General features: G+C 46.0%; 2 protein-coding genes across 2 annotated transcripts in view; both read right to left on the reverse strand.

The window, feature by feature from the left end:
• LOC144158819 (TNF receptor-associated factor 3-like) overlaps positions 1-17,553 on the reverse strand; it is a 323,737-nt gene that overhangs the window by 226,904 nt on the left and 79,280 nt on the right. The gene's annotated exons all lie outside the window — the stretch shown is intronic.
• LOC144158821 (TNF receptor-associated factor 6-B-like) lies at positions 8,107-16,781 on the reverse strand. Its single transcript, XM_077689980.1, has 2 exons — positions 16,194-16,781; positions 8,107-9,446 (listed from the first exon to the last, which is right to left on the reverse strand). The coding sequence occupies exons 1-2, from the start codon at positions 16,476-16,478 to the stop codon at positions 8,214-8,216; spliced, it is 1,518 nt and encodes a 505-aa protein (XP_077546106.1). The 5' UTR covers positions 16,479-16,781; the 3' UTR covers positions 8,107-8,213.

Genomic DNA, 17,553 nt, shown 5'->3' on the forward strand with positions numbered 1-17,553 from the left:
CTGACGTTGTAAGAGGAGCATAGGGTATGACATATGTAATTCTTAAGACTATGAATGCTTCGACGAGGCGAAGGGTGTCGGCCTGGACCCAACCCTCTCCTTGGCGACGACATCCGTTTGCATGAGGTTACGGCCGCCCTGGTAACAGAAATTCGCCGTAATACGGCGCCCGGAAGGAACCAAATAACAAACAAGGCCATGGCTAACCTGGACATCTCTTTCTTGCTTGAGCTAACTGATTATCTCAATCACATCTGGTAGAAGGGCTTACTCCCAGATGAATGGAAAACAGCGCAAGTCAGGCTCATACCTAAACCGGGTCAATCCCCGAGTACTGATAACCTTCGACCTATTTCTCACATCACGTGCAGGGAAATTGTTAGAACACATCGTTTTAAGCAGACTACAACCGTATCTCGAAGGTCACGATAAGGCGGCTACGATAACATTTGGCGTTCGTCCTCGTCTTTCTACGCAAGGCATCTCACTCGAGCTCAAGGAAGAGGTAATGCTGCCTGCGATGCGCAACTCACCCACAGCCACACTTGTTCTGTACTTCAAGGGGGCGTTTAACAACGTTAAACATGCCGCCATCCTCGCACAACTAAATGCTCTCGAGTGCGAACTTAGAATGTATCAGTACATAAGGATTTTCTCACGGTTCATAGGGTACGCTGATTGGCGGCGTCTAGCAGCAGACGACGCAAGAATCGTCTGGCACAGACGCTTCCTGTTGTAGTTATTCTAGGTTTCACGCGTGTCTTGTTTGCGGATACTTTTTAACCCGAAAGTGTTCTATGCCGGGATCCACCACGATCTGACGACGTCATATCCGTCACGGAAATGACATCGCCCAGAAAACTTTCCACCTACACGGCTGCACCAGGATTCGACCCGGGATTTCCGTCTTCGGAATGGGAGATACCAGGCGCTTTACCGACTGCGCTAGGAGTTTTTTTTCTTTATTGTTGACTGCGCTATTAGGTGAAGTATAGACAGCTGTATGAACGCGCCATACAGTTAAGCCTGGATGTAACGACCCTCTATGTAACGAATTCCTGGATTTAACGAAGTTTTTAAATTCCCCATTTCTGCCTTCTTGAAGCCCATGTATTCGCGACCTCTATCTAGCGAAGGAGTTGGGACGGTTAAACAGGATGCAACGAATTCGCTACGCTGATGAGTCATGGTTTCTTGCCCTTTTTTTGAAAAATCGGCTGGCGAAATGCACTAATTTATGAATTTCACACGCACCGCAATCTCTCGTGCGTTTCCACGTGTTAGTGCGGTGTCGGTTAGGTGCTAGGTCTGCCTTTCGGCGTGTAGTCGCGTGTCCCCTGATGTCTGTGGTATGGGTTCGTGTATGATTTTTGTTGCCTCAATACGGAAAGCTTTGTCTTTTCAAGACAAGCTCACAATTTTAAATGCCGTCTCCGCCGGCGAGAAGAATAATGTCACCGCCCCGTACAGTGTCCCAGCTAGCATCCCTTCAACAATTTGGGCTGCAGAAAAGGGCATGAAGTTCGCGAAAAGGCGCCCTTTCAGCATAAGTTTGGTTCTTGAATCGCGTTAAAACACCGAAAAGTACCAAAACGCAAAAGTGATACTTAGTTACGTTTGTCAAGCGCAAATCGCGCAGTTTGTCAGTGTGAAATATATCCTTGAACAAGGGTGAGTTCAGCATCACTGATGCCTAGCATATTGGTTTCGTTTCTGCTTCATTTCCGCGAGCTTTAACTCGAAACCTGCATGTAACAAAAACCTGGAAGTAACGAAAAAATGCGAATTCCCGTCAACGTTGTTATATCCAGGTTTAACTGTACATCATTTATTTAGATGGTGCTGCCTTCTAGGAGAGGTGAAGCAAAGTAGTGCATCAGGTTGCTAATTAGCGCCGACAGTTGGCGCCAGCTGAGCTTGTCGCAACGAAACCATCTGCCGTACACTCCACGGAGCAGGAACGCAGTGGTCGCACATTTGCCAAAGCGACGCACCAGCTGGTCGTCGCCACCAAGCGCACCTACAAGACGGCCCCGCAAATCACGCTCTTTCGCTGCAGCGGACCGTGAGTTCACCAAACGATTCGCTGCCAACACGTTAGGTTTCATTCACATGGATTGCGAGCGTGTATAGTTTCATTCAGGTTTACGCACTACTCCGGCGCGTGCAATCCAGTGTCTAATATTGACGTGTCTTACGGTTTCATACCGACCAACTATTAATTGCAATGTGCAAGTTCATATCGTTGCGGAATAAACATCCACCTGATCCTGTGAAGGCACATTTCACTTTCGTGTTTTACCGATTCCTATGAAATAGGCATCTACCACATTTTTTTACGAAAGCGGTGCGCGCCTGCCTGACCGTGTCCATGGTGTTGCCCCGAGGTTGGCCAGCGCTGGTTCCTTTATTGTTACAAACTTCAACATATTTTTTTTCTACGCGTGGCCCTAACATACTGCTGCCGCACCAACAGGTCGCGTCGCTGCAATCTTGTCTTCTACGGCGTCGAAGAAGGCGAGTCGGAATCTTGGGCAGACAGCGAAAAACTTGTAACCAATATTTGCAGAGACACTTTGAAAATAACACTGGAACCGAAGGGCATTCAAAGAGCGCGTCGTATCGGCAGAGTCGCCACTGGCAAAATTCGTCCGATAATTGTAAATTTCTCTTCTTATAAAACTAAGGATGATGTGCTATCTAAAGCCTTCACGCTCAAAGGCACAAGTATAAGCATATCTGAGGATTTCTGTTTCGCAACGCGTTCCGTTCCTCGTGAGCTAATTCGCTTCGCTCGTGAACGGAATGCGCCCATTAAATTACGCTACAAAAAACTGATCATTGGAAAGAAAACATACTACTATGACACTGTGCATAAATTGGTGAAAGAAACGACAGAACGGGGTAGCTAGCAAAAGAAAAATATCTCAAAACCTTATCGGCCACATTCACCCCTCCATAACCCGCCGCAGAATGCCTTTATATCTACTACTGACGTCACATACTCGATTCTTTATACCAATATTCGTAGCGTTCTTCCCAAGCGCGAAGAACTTTCCGCCGTAATCCAATCAGCTGATTGCGATTTCGTCATTCTTACAGAAACATGGCTTTCATCACATATTGCCGACTCAGAAGTTGCTCCGTGCTTGCCCGGTTTTGCTCTTTACCGTAGAGACCGCTTACTAAACCGAGGTGGGGGTGTTCTAATTGGAATAAAAAATTCAATTTATCACTTCAAAATAGAATTACAAAGCCCCCTAGAGATAATCTACATAGCTTACTGAACCCGATCAAACCTCACTATTATCGGAACGTGCTATCGCCCCCCAAAACCAGATGCCGATTGTTGCACGCACTTTAATGATTCCCTTGACCTTATTCGAAAAAAAATACCCCGCAGCAAATTTAATAATATGCGGCGACTTTAACTACCCTGCTATTGACTCGTCTAATCAATTCAATGGAACCACTGGGGAGTCCAGCCAATTCCTAGCTACACTTCAAAATTTTCAATTAACGCAAATAATAACCCAAGCTACGAGAAAGACCACTCAGACTGCCAACATTCTTGACTTGATCCTCATGTCCGACCCAAGCTGTATCCAGGCAGTACATTACCTAAAGGAAATTAGCGATCATAAAGTTATCTTGCCATTTTTCAATCATCATTTCCGACAGAAAAACCGAGGAGGAAGCAAATTAAACTTTATGAAAAAGGCAACTATGAAAGATTTACCGCTGAACTCGAAGAATTCTATCCTTTTTTCGAGCAAGGTTATTGCGACCGCTCAGTAGAACAAAACTGGAGGCTGTTTTCGGATAAAATGCAAGAATTAATTGACAAATGTGTTCCAACGGTACCTATTCAAAGCAAACAGTCAGCGCCATGGTTCCTTAACTCAATTAAAAAGGAAATAAGTAGAAACAAAAGATTGTTTAGGAAAGCAAAGGCAAGAAATGATCAGCCCACGTGGCAAGCATACCAAAGTGCGGTAAAAAAGCTTTCAAAAACCATTCGCGCTGCCAAGCAAAACTTCTTCGAGATAACACTAACAAATATGTTAAAAAATAACCCGAAGCAATTTTGGAAGGCCGTCAACCCATCTCCTCCAACCACGATAAGGCTCTATGACGACAAGAATGATGAACTAACCGATAGTGACACTGCTATCACACTGAACAAGGCGTTTTCTTCAGTATTCACGACAGAAACAGATATGAACCCCTCCCTCTCGTCACAACCAGTAATTTCAGAACCGATGCCCCCGATTTCTATCACGCGCAGAGGAATTGTTAACATAATTAAAAATATGAAACTGTCGTCCGCCACCGGACCAGACGAAATAAACTCCAAAATCCTGAAAAATGTTCACGTTCCTGTCAGTGCCATTTTTGCTTTGCTCTTCTCTCAGTCCTTGTCATCTAGCTGCGTTCCCATTAAATGGAAACTAGGGAAGATTGTTCCTACCTTTAAAAGTGGCAACAGATCATCACCTCTGAACTATCGACCCATCTCAATAACATCCGTTCCATCAAAAATTATGGAACATATAATTTTCACGCATATCATACATCACTTCGAGTGCAATAACTTCCTTTCTATCTCACAGCATGGGTTTCGTTAGGGACTATCGTGCGAAACACAACTTGCCGCCTTCACTCATGATTTACACGTTAATCTCGACAGCAATATCCAAACAGATGTAATTTTCCTTGATTTCGAAAAAGCATTCGACAAGGTACCTCATCGCCGTCTAATGTACAAACTATCGCTGCTAAATCTAGATTCATTTGTATTCAACTGGGTATAAAACTTCCTCAGAACAAGAAAGCAATTCGTCGTCGTAAATGCCGCGCAATCTAACACAACCCCTGTTCTTTCCGGCGTGCCACAAGGTACGGTACTTGGCCCGCTGCTGTTTCTTATTTATATTAACGATCTGCCTTCCCACATTACTAACAACATTCGTCTCTTTGCAGATGATTGTGTGCTGTATGCCAAAATTACTTGTAACCAAGACCAACCTAACTTACGACCCGACCTAATTACTATTGCAAACTGGTGTAAAAGTTGGCACATGTCACTAAACGTTTCCAAGTGCAAATTAATGTATTTTTCACGAAGCGGGAGTCCGTTAACTTTTAATTACACTCTGTCAGGCTCCCCTTTACAATCCACAAAGTATTATAAGTACTGAGGTGTTCACATCAAGAATGATCTCTCCTGGACCGTCCACATAAACAAGTTAATCGCCAGCGCTAGTCGATCTCTTGGGTATCTGCAGCGTGCAATGAAACTTGCTCCTTTTCACTTAAAACTGAAAGCCTATAAAACCCTAATCCGCCCTAAATTAGAGTATGCAGCCGATATATGGGATCCGCATCAGAAGTACCTGACCGATAACATAGAATCAATTCAAAAACGCGCCGTTAGATTCACTTTCTCGGACTACTCATCATTTACTAGTGTCACAGACCTGAAATCACGCTTAGCTCTTCCTGCCCTCAGCCACCACCTCAAGCTCGCGAGGCTGGCATTATTTCACCGGTTTTATCATTCTTTATCACCCAACAATTACATCGTGCCGAAACCCCATGTATCTAGCCGAAGCAGTAATCAACTGCAGGTGACACACCCTCGCCCCCGTACTAACACATTTGCGGAGTCATTTTTTATTCGCACTACAAAGGAATGGAACAATCTTCCAGATCACGTGGTCCAATTAAGAAGCCTTGACCTGTTCAAGTCGTCGCTTACAGCGCCCGGGATTGTGTGATATATTAGTGCCGTTTCTTTGTTTGATGCCCTTCGCTTTATGATTGCTATTTCCAGCTTATTCTTTTTTATGCGTTGTTTTTCATCGTATCTGCGTTTCAGCCTTACCGCTAATGCATTGCATATTAATACTATTTCCGTGTCCGCTGAATTTTATATTCTTGTACATTTTTTCGAACCGACGTTGTGCATATTTTTTGTTGTTGTTATCATGGAGCTCATGTCACCCTTCTATGCTCGTACCAAGTGTATTTTTTGTACCACCCCTCATGTAATGCCTCCACTGCGGAGGCCCTTGAGGTATTAAAATAAAAATAAATAAACCAATACTGGATGACTTCTTGATTATTTCTCCGGCACTGAATCATCTCTGCGTTTAAGCTTCTTGTTTCTTTCATGCACGATGAGAAAATCAAAGAAAAATTACGTAACTAAAACGGAAGGCTGGGCGAGTTGGAACATGGTCATAGTAATGCGTTAACGACACGAGACAATGAGAAGAGGGCACAAACACGGCGCTGAATAACAACTGAGTTTTATTGCTTAGGCCAGTGGCTTTTATACAAACATGGGCAAAAACAACAAAAAGGAAAAAAGATGGAAACATTAAGTTAACACGTGAACATTTGAGAGAGCGAGAGCGTGGCATCATACTGACTTTACGTTTATTTACACGTTAATCTACTTACGGGGCACGATGTACAATCAACACAAAACACAAGCCCATTTTGTAATCGCAAGATCAGTGTGGAAACGAGACAAAGATTACCAGGGTGGGGCTTACTGCACTAGGAATCTACATTCTTTGTCTGTGAGGGCGATAGTGGGACTGCAGAAAGTGTGGGACTGCAGCTATTTTAGGGCCAAAACGCACAAAGATGGTTGCCCGTTTCGTGTTATCGTTTCAGAAAAGGGTCGTGGTTACAGAATGTGACATTATTTCTACAGAAAAAACTGAAATTGCTGCCAATTCGTGATCCTTTTTTGGTACGCAATTCCGAAGAAGTAATTAGCTTTATTCAGGATAACAAGGACCGAATGTACAAGGCATGCGTAAATTTGGCACCTGCTGTTTCAATGCAACTAACAATGATTTTGCAATGCCCCTAAAAAATATTTACCACACTATCTGTAGGTTATGTCGATTGCACCATGCGCATGCCAAAATTTTGTTTATTTTGAATTGATATCTGGTTTGTATATGTTTAGTCTTTTTTATTTCTTCGTTCTACCCGCCGTGGTGGCTCAGTGGCTGAGGCGTTCCGCTGCTCAGCACGAGGTCGCGGGTTCGATTCCCGGCCACGGTGGCCGCTTTTCTGATGGAGGCGAAAAGCAAAAACGCCCTTGTGTACGAGATTTCGGTGCACATTGAGAATCCACAGGTGGTCAAAATTAATCCGGAGCCCTCCACTACGGCGCGCCTCATCGCCTGCGTAGCGTCGGCGCGTTAAACCCCACAATCAATCAAGGTATTATGATACTTTTCAGTGAGCTTTATGGCCATTATTTCACCTACAATCAATCAATGTTTCTTCGTTCTCCCTATCCTTTCCAAAGAGTCAAAATGGGTTCCGGCCTCCTCCGAAGATAATATCGTGTATGCGACTGATTGGAGTATTTTTGTGAAATTGTTCATACCGCACGTTCTATTAGAAATTAGGCCAGTCCAATTCCCTACATCAATACACACAGTAACATTTTATTTCATTTCGTCTTATACTTCTACAGAACGTCACAGCTACAGAAAAATCCGACTCCGGGATTGTTCAATTAATTACTGATCGTGAAAAGAGTCTCCACCCCCGCATCGAAACGCCCTTGATTCATGCGACAATTACTCGCTCCTCGAATACAGTAAATGAGGTTTGGCTTCCTACCGGTTCAAGGTTTTTGGATTTTCAAAAATGTACTTGCTCCTCTATTATCTTAGTCGACGTCAGTTACTTTGATAACTTAAACTGACCAGTGTCTTTGCGGATATTGTCGGGGTTTCAGTTTAGAGACATGCGGCGTAAAGTCTGTGTTATCAGTCTTAAAAACAAGCAAAATGGAGAGACGAGCTAGTTGGTTCGCAATTTCCATGAGTGAAACTTAAGCGAAAGTGAAACTTAAAAAAAAAATTGCGCTTAAGTTTCACTCATGGAAATTAAAAACAAGCTCGTGCGGCCTTTTATATACGACGCACTGCGCAGCAGAGGGCAGTCTTCTTGGCATACGGGATAACATAGGCCGAAACACCTACTTGACATCAATACTCGCCCTTGGAGTAAAAAGATGTCGTACGTTTGTCGGTCTTCAGGAGGCAAAAACCGCAAAAGAAATCAATGTATAAATTTATTTCCCTTCATGCATTTATTTATTTCCCTTCATGTACTGTCTTCCCTTCATGCATTTTTTGCATTTCACCGCTCAGTTGCACGAGAACATTGGGTTCCTACAGTGATGACACTGTCAATTTCAAAGAGACCTTGTCATTTTGCACAGATCCTTGTTGCTGAATGTAACTTACATTTATAGACTGCGTACTCCAAAGGGCTCCGCTTTTGGGGTTGACAGGCATGTTGAATTCTTCAAAAGAATTCATTGTAGTGTTTGATTTGGCGCACAAAGGAAGTTCTTTTCCCTCTGCATCAAGAACACACAGTTTCAGACTCTTTTTGATTGGCCACGCAAGGAGCGTATCATACTGTCCTTGGCATATGTGATAACACAAATGAAGGCTTAAATCTCCATCGCCTTTCTTTAATATTATCCCCGGAAGAATCGAATATCCATAGAAATAGGTAGGATTTTCGACCAGAGCTATCGCTACACCCTTCCTGGAAGCTTCTTTTTTTAGTTCCGACCACCCTTCAACGGTCCATGTAAGAGGCTGAGAAATGCTGAGGGTATTTCGCAGAATAGCTTTGGAACCGCTAACCAAAACAGAAAGCTTTTCGCAAACCTCACTATTTAAAAGTTTCAAGCTGTCCTTGATATCCAGTTCGTCGTTCACGCGCTGCTGAACAATCCTCTCTAGCGCTTCAAGCCTTCTTCCGGTATTTCCAAACTCCTTGGTCGTGGAGGCAGACAAGCCGTCTAGGTTTTGCTGGAGATTCCGGCAGGCTTCGGATATTTCAGTCGTATTTCCTGCGCAGTTGTCGAACGAAGTTTTCATTTCTTTTACTAGCACTAACACCTCAGTTAACGCGTTCATGGAGGCGCTGATGCTGTTCCGCAAAAGTGTTGTTTCCTCGGTTGTTCTAGATACACCAGCCTGGCTCTGGCCAATGCTTTCTTTAAGTGTATTGTCCAATGTCTGCAACGATTCAGCGACAAGCATGTCAGTAGCCGCTCGCTCTCTGGAAAGCTGAACGTGGCCAGAGATAAGTTCTTTCGTTTCATGAACGCAAGCCTGCAAAACCGACAGGTTGTCCCGAAGCTCTCCGATTGCTTGTGAAAATAGGGTGATGGTTGCATCCGGAACTCCATGCCCGCTGCTTGCAGTGTTGGCTTCTGGAGTAGTGCAGTTGTTTGCGTCCAGATGTCCAGCGAGTTCTTTGTACGGCATGCTTTGCTTGCAGCGGAAGCAGCTGATTGCGTGGTACTGGCAGTCGTCGAAATGATCCACGATCTCGCACACTGGCCGCACGGCGTCGCAACCGTTGCTCCTGTTCCAGCACTGAATCTGCAAATAAAATTTAAAAAAGCCAAATCAGAAGCCTATAAAGAGAATCCCAACCGGCAATAGCTCCATGCAACTAGCAGCGGGTGTTGCATATTTGTTACCATTGATGCCTCCTTTCTTACCTAGAATGGAGCCACACAAAGTACCACTTTTTCACACCCCTTTTCGACATCGCAAAAGTTGACTTGGCATCTGCGATACAAGCTGTCCATAGGGAGTAGGTGATACCTCTCACCATGAAAGACCTCTGACAGAACTGGTGGTTCGATGCTGTACCGTCGTACAAGAGGTTTCTTAGAACCGCCGTACTCTGCATGGGTTAGTTTTCAGGTTCCTGACACTGATAGTTTTGCGGGAGAAGCGGTCTCCAATGCAACCCATAAAAGGATAATCATGCAAGACGACCCCCAGAAGCCTCGGGAGCTTGCAAACTAAGTAGGCCGTGCATGAGAATACCGCACGTCCCAAAACAAAGTCTCGTAACGGCAGACGGTGTCATACCCCTTCATTGGGGCTCGCACATCATGCCGAGGTTTTGCTTGGACTCAGCAAAGTACGAAGGATACATCTACGTTCATTCTGTGGAGCGGTAAATCTTGATTGTTGCGACATATTTTGACATGATTTTGTGTGAGTCATTTGACTGACCTCATGCAATACAGTGCTTGCTGCTCGTTTTTCGCCGTATTTAAACTGCTTTACATAAAATACTGCTGTAAGATCTCAGGATCCGTGTTTCTATTTTGCGCTCTGCGGGGGTTATTTCAAATATGGTTCATTTATTAGAGGAATAAATCTGGCTCCAATTACTTGAAACAGTAGGGACCATTTCAGCTGCAACCTTGTTGGGCAACCTAAAACGTGGGAACATGAAGCCAACAACGTTAACGGCAAATCGTGGGCAACGGATGAGCACTGAAGTATGCAGTCCGGTCCACTGTTAAAGGGAACCGGCGAGCACGCAGCCGCAACGCTCGGCGAAGGGCCGGCGCCGAGAAGTAGCGAGAATCGGAGAAAAGACGACCCATGCACGCTGACCGCAAGAGGCAGGAGCAGCAGTGCGTCGTCTGCCACGGCGTGGATCCGTTCCGCTCAGCTTGCCAGAACTGAGCAATTCCGCAACCGAATGCAAGAACCAAAGCTAGACTGTACCCTCGGCTATAGCTTGAAAATAAGTGCACTTTTTTTCAGTCTCCTTTATTTCTTGGTGTCTGGTAATAAATATGTAAGCCCTCTACCGGCCGAACATTGTTTGTTATACCCTGCCCTTTTAGCACAGTAGTAGCTTAACCTCAGGAAAATACAGAAATATAGCGGTTTCCTGAAATATAGCGGTTCCGCACAGCTCGCAAACTATTCGGTTACGCATTCCTCTGATATTGTTTCCGCTATCGCACAATGCTATGTCTCCGCCACTAAATACAGTCAGGCAAACACGGCGAGCTGTGGGTAACAACCAAGATTTAGTTTCTGATGACTTTAAGCGGGAACGAACTAGGAACAGTAGTACTATACATTGATTAATTTATTGTAGGGTTCAAAGCGCCGAAGCAACGCGGGCGATGAGGCGCGCTGTAGTGGACGGCTCCGGATTAATTTTGACCACCTGGGGATATTTACGTGCGCCGAATTCTCGTACACACGGGCGTTTTTGCTTTTCGGCTCCATCAGAAAAGCAGCCGCCGCGGCCGGGAATCGAACCCATGACCTCGTTCGTGCTCAGCAGCACAACGCCTTAGCCACTGAGCCACCGCGGTGGGTATATAGTATACTATACAGCTTCCCCGCCTAAGGTGGTACGTGGCAGCGGGCGACACTTGACCAAACAGGCGTATTATGTATTACGCATAAAAATATCTTGTATCAAGCGTATCATGTATCAAAAAGGAAAGGACATTGCCATGAAGTGCGCTTATGTTCAATCAACAGCCGGAAATGCACCGTTTTATTTCCACCTTTGAGTGCGAAATTTCCGTGCGAAATTTCCGAGAATACCTAATTTTCGGCGCCGGCACGTCGCAGTGCACGTCAGCCCCGCACTCGCCGCTTCCCTTTAACAGTGGACCACACTGTGGTGTAGGCTATTGCACAATGTTCACCCTAACCACAAGACTTGCGAAGTTTTTATTCGTATAAAAACTCAACGCAAACTTTTGCGTTACCAGTGGCCAGAAGCTTCTGCGCACAGTACTTCCAAGAAGAATCTCTTGAGCGCATCCAAACAGTAGTAATTTGCTTGCACACCAGCATCATAAAAGGCGCCTGCTCTACAGAAAATGGACCTCTCGGCGGCCATCGATACAGCCCTTACTGTTGTAACATTTGGGCGGGAATAAGGGCTGCCGCTGCTTCATGGGCCTAAGTCGTTCTCGTGGCAGTTTCGTGGCTCGGTCCTTTCTTTTCGGTCGCCAAAGCTTAACGGTCCGACCTTGCCGTCACATGGAGACTGTAAGGCACGAGCCCTAACCTCCGGCGACAAAAAGGAAACCGAGCCACCAAACCGCCACGAGGACGACTTATGCCCGGTCAACGTGCGCGCGTCCGTTCTGCGGGACTCAATAAATTTTTTCCAATGATTAATTGATTGTGGCGCTTAACGCGCCGACGCTGCTCAGGTGATGAGGCGCGCCGTAGGGGAGGGCTCCGGAATAATTGTTATTACCTGGGGATCTTTAACGTGCGCGAAAATCTCGAACACACGGGCGTTTTTGCTTCTCGCCTCCATCAGAAAAGCGGCCGCCACGGCCGGAAATTTAACCCGCGTCCTCGTTATCAGCAGCACAACGCCTTAACCACTAAGCCACGGCGGCGGGTAATTTTTTTCAATCGAAATCATTCCAATACTATTCTGTTGAATTAGTTCAATATAATGCCATAGGACCCGGAATATACCCCTCCCCCAATTTCTAAAAAAAGCGATTAAACTTCTACTGGTTGGTTGGCACTGCAAGTACTTGCGATCACCATAGAAATGAAAAGTTCCGCTTTCAAACAGTCGCCAAGTTCAAACGTCTATTTGGGCTCTAGAACTAATAGTCGAATGGCGATTCGTAAAACGGCAACTCGAAGTAGAGCAATGCTAACAGGGTGATTTGTCGAAATGACGATGCGTCGCTTCGAAGAATTGGTTCAAAAAACAAAACTTAGCCTGTCGGTGCTGGCTAATTCTGCTACTGCGTGAAACAACAGACTTAGGCGAAGACACAGCATGGGCACAGTGCACACTAACAGCACCAGTTTATTAATAGGCAAATACCTCGCGCCTTCTCAGAATGAACCCAGCGGGTGTTTTAATGGACGCGACAGGTCACGAAAACGATATTCATCATTCTTTGCAAGTACAGCCTCCCAAATGTTTAATAATATAGCGGCAGCGATGACCAATCGTCATGTCAGCGCCTTATCACGGTGTTCAGTAGCAAATAGGCGAGAGTACGCTCACGCGCATAGCACTATCTGCTGTATGAGTGTCGTCTGCTACTCTCTCTCTCCTTGAGAGTGGTGCACCCCCTGCCACTGCGTCTGAATGACTTTGTTCACGAGAAACGTGGTTATTTGAAGCGCATGCGCATATAAAATGTGCGTTTGATTGTTCTTTCAGATCACTTGCCCCGCGCAGCCTGAGGAATGCCACTGAAAAGATAAATAAAAGTAGAACAGGACGGGGTTTTTTGGCCGGAATGGCATCGGGCTGCTGCGCGATATAATGCTGTAAATAAAAACTTTGGTAAAAATACAATCTTGTGCCCCACGCTGCTTAGATACCTTTGGCGGCAGCGAAACGGCATTGCAAGACAAGGAACACCGGGAATGTGTTGCCCTGAGGAGAACAGCGTAGCCGACGACGCTCCACACAGCAGATAGGTTTATGCGCGTGCGGGCAGTCTCGCGTATTTCACCGGTGAACACCCTCATAAGGCGCTGACATGCCGATCGTTCGCCGCTCCCGCTGTATTACTAAAAATTTGGGAGCCTCACGGGCCGCTGGTAGTCCTGTTATCCAAAATCAAGAAGAGCTCCGCAGAAACTCGAAAAGTACGCAAGCGTCGAAAGAATAAACAAGGTGACGTCCACAAGCGAACATCGGCAAATCGAATGGCACGGTGCTTCCTCTGCACACATCTATCTGTAGTGCTCTCGTGACAAAACACACGAACGAATATTCCTGCATTTCAACCTGCGATGAGCTTCATTTCTTAACGGATTCTTGGACAGCTAACCTCGGTTGGGTGTGGAGCATGGTCGTGGTCGTCTGTCAATTTAACAACGCCGAGATTAGAGACGCAAGTCACGATCTTCCCTTTACAGGTCCCTCTCATTTGACATATCCAGAACATCCTTTGCTCAGTCTTTTGCTTCACAGTATGCACAAATTCTTCGCGATCCCGCATTTTCCCGCCTCTTTCAGTCCTCGAGATTTCCATGGCGATTGCAAGAAAAGCTTTGACCAGTTACTTTATAGCCTTGAACTGGTTAACATTATTTTGTTAGTCTTGAAAGTTTGTTCTGGAAGCTACAAGCTCACTGAACTACGAACTTTCGGCCTTGGGTGAAAAGACTGGCCGAGTGAACCGCAGCCTCTCCTGCGGGGTTTTTTTAATAGAGTTTTATTGGGAGGCGTCTGAACTTTTATAAGTACCGTGCGCTTTTATAAGTACCAGAGGATCGAATACGCTGTAAAGAACGGAGGTAGCCTGAAAGCAGTCAAGAGACGTCTTGGCGTGGGGAAAAATCCGATGTATGCACTTAAGGATAAGCAAGGCAATGTCATCACAAATAGGGATAAAATAGTCACAGTGGCCGAGGAGTTCTATAGGGATCTGTACAGTAGCCAGGACATACAGGATAATGCCGAACGAGACAGTAGTTCACAGGAGATAGACATCCCACCAGTAACGACCGAAGAAGTAAGGAAGGCTTTGAAAGAAATGAAAGGGGGCAAAGCACCTGGTGAGAATGAGATAACAGCAGACCTCTTGAAGGATGCCGGAGAAATTGTCCTTGAAAAACTGGCAAACCTGTATACGCAATGCCTAATGACCGCAATGGTACCGGAATCTTGGAAGAACGCGAACATCATCCTAATCCATAAGAAAGGCGACATGAAGGACTTGAAAAATTACAGGCCGATCAGCTTACTGTCAGTCGTCTACAAGGTATTTACCAAGGTAATCGCTAACCGAATTTCTGCAACCTTAGATTTCAGTCAACCTAAAGAACAAGCAGGGTTCCGCTAAGATTATTCAACAATGGACCCCATTCACACGATCAATCAGGTGATAGAGAAGTGCGCTGAGTACACTAAAACCCTATATATAGCCTTCATAGATTATGAGAAAGCATTTGACTCGGTCGAAACCCTAGCAGTCATTCAGGCATTACGGAACCAGGGGGTAGATGAACATTATGTAAGAATACTAGAGGATATCTACAATGGGTCTACAGCTACCATCATCCTCCATAGGGAGAGCAGTAAATTACCTATAAGGAAGGGTGTCAGACAAGGAGACAATCTCTCCAATGCTATTCACAGCATGTTAACAAGAAGTATTTAGAACGTTGGATTGGGAACAGGTGGGAGCCAGGGTTAATGGAGAATACCTCAGTAACCTCAGATTTGCTGATGACGTTGCCTTGCTAAGTAACTCGGGGGACGAATTGCAAAGCATGCTTTCCGCACTGGGCGAACAGAGTAGATACATGGGACTGAAAACTAATATGCAGAAAACTAAAGTAATGATCAATAACTTTGGGACAGCACAGCGGTTTGATATAGGTGGCGAGGCAGTGGAAGTGGTAAGCGAATATATCTACTTAGGCCAAGTTGTGACCCCAGATCCCAACCATGAGGCAGAGATAATTAGAAGGATCAGAATGGGGTGGGGCGCATATGGCAGACATTCTCAGATAATGAATAGTAGCCTACCATTGTCGCTGAAGAATAAAGTGTATGACAGCTGCATCTTACCGGTACTCACCTACGGGGCAGAAACTTGGAGGCTCACTAAGAGGATTCAACTTAAATTGAGAACGACTCAGCGGGCAATGGAGCGGAAAATGATAGGTGCAACATTAAGGGACAATAAGAGAGCGGAGTGGGTCAGGGAGCAAACTGGTGTTAAATACATATTAGTGGAAATTAAGAAGAAGAAATGGACGTGGGCAGGGCATTTAATGCGAAGGCAAGATAACCGCTGGTCATTAAGGGTAACAGAGTGGATCCCTAGAGAAGGCAAGCGCTGCAGGGGGCGGCAGAAAGTTAGATGGGCAGATGAGATGAAGAAGTTTGCGGGGATAAATTGGTCACAGTTGGCACAGGACCGAGGTAATTGGAGAATAATGGGAGAGGCCTTTGCCCTGCAGTGGGCGTAGATAGGCTGGTGGTGATGATGATGATGATGATGATGATGATGATGGTGATGATGATGATGATGAACTTTTATCTCTTACGCATACACGTTCAATGCCCTCTCTCGAAAAATCTGTTGTGGTTTAAAGTTGACAAAGTTTTTCTTCAACGAATAAACTGATGGCGAACTGCCCTACGCGACCAATTGTACTGCGACGAATCGCCCTTTCAATATGCCCTAGTATGGGTCGTCTTTCGACGAACAGCCCGTCCATTGTTCATGTGCACCATTACAACCACCGAACAAGTCGTGCTTCTGAACGTACCTATATTTTTTTTTTTTTTGAGGGGGTGGAGGGGGGGGGGAGTGGAAGAAATGATGAATGCATACCACCTACCTTACGCCCAAACAGTTTCTCTCGGGTGAACGTTGACCAGATGACGTCGTCTGGTTGACAGACATCTTTATCCAGAGGACAGTGGTTGCGTTCTTCGTCACCGCTGCTGACGTAGCACCTGCTGCAGAGGAGATGGCTGCAGGGCAACAGCGCTATCCTTGCGGAAACCAGACCGCAAGCGCTGCACACTCTAGTCTTTGGCAAGCCGTCTACGAACACGGTAGGCTTCCAGTCTATGCGGCTGTCGAAACCGAACACTGTGTACTGCGCGCCGGCGGAGGCCATCGCGAAGACCGCCTATAAAAGAGGTCTTGTCGCTGCACGCCTTGAACGGCTAACGCCAACTGTCGCGTACAGAGCTGTGGGAGATAAAAGCGGCTACAATCACCATTGGTGGTGCTTACTCTTTTATCTTTGCTGCTCTTATGAAAGCTGCTTGAGTGGAAAAGCTGCTATCAGCCTGCCTTATCACAGAGCTCGGCCCGCCCGCTGTGCCGTCTGCGCGTGTTTCAGCGCAAGCGAAATGCGGAATCCAATCACCGATTAGATGTAACTGGGTGACAGGCGGCGAAATCTCAAGCGAACGCGAACTTTCCTGAAATAGTCCGAGCATAGTCTGATTTCGCTAGTAATCTACAGTCTCTGTCAAAATTTTGTTGGCCACGGCAAGCATGGCCGGAGCAGATGCGTGGCCGAGCAAGGGCGTCGCGCTTGCCGCTGCCGGCTGGTTACGCGGGTAAAGAGAGCGAGGGGAACTTTCGCCCTTGCTTTTGTAGTGTGTCCTGCGCGGCAAGTGCTGCGCAGAATGCCTGCGCTGAAGCGAAGGGCCCCTGCTATGAGTAACCGGCGGCTCTGAAATTATCGGGCCAGCCATACTGGCCATACTACTAAAGCAAGCTTGAAAGTTCCCCTCGCTCTGTTTAGCCGCGACACCAGACGACAGCGGCAAGCGCAGCGCCTCTGCTCGGCCGCGCACCTGCTCCGGCCACGGTCCTCGTGGCCTACAAAATTTTGACGAAGACTGTACCGAAGTGTTAGGTCTGAGCCGTTTTTATGTTCGGGGCATAAGAGAACGACGGAAAATATTTTAAACACAGCTAACATTGGGATCCAGCGTGCCAGCGCTGGTATACAAGCCACTGCACTGGTCATGGCTAAAAAGTATTGTGGCCTACCTTGGATATCTTAAGGTAGATACACAGAACATCTCCCGCAGCTCCAGCTTTCGTCTTTGACTTCATTTCGGAAAAGAGTCACTGCGTTAAGCGATAGAACCCGCAAATTTGTATTGCACTTCTCTGATATTGACGTAGAGAAGCAGCACGTGTTTACAACCTTTTACAAGTATTCGACTTGCGCG

The sequence above is a fragment of the Haemaphysalis longicornis genome, unplaced genomic scaffold (assembly GCF_048455015.1).
Source record: "Haemaphysalis longicornis isolate Haplotype H1 unplaced genomic scaffold, Haemaphysalis longicornis Haplotype H1 scaffold_10, whole genome shotgun sequence".
NCBI classification, from domain to species: Eukaryota; Metazoa; Arthropoda; class Arachnida; order Ixodida; family Ixodidae; genus Haemaphysalis; species Haemaphysalis longicornis.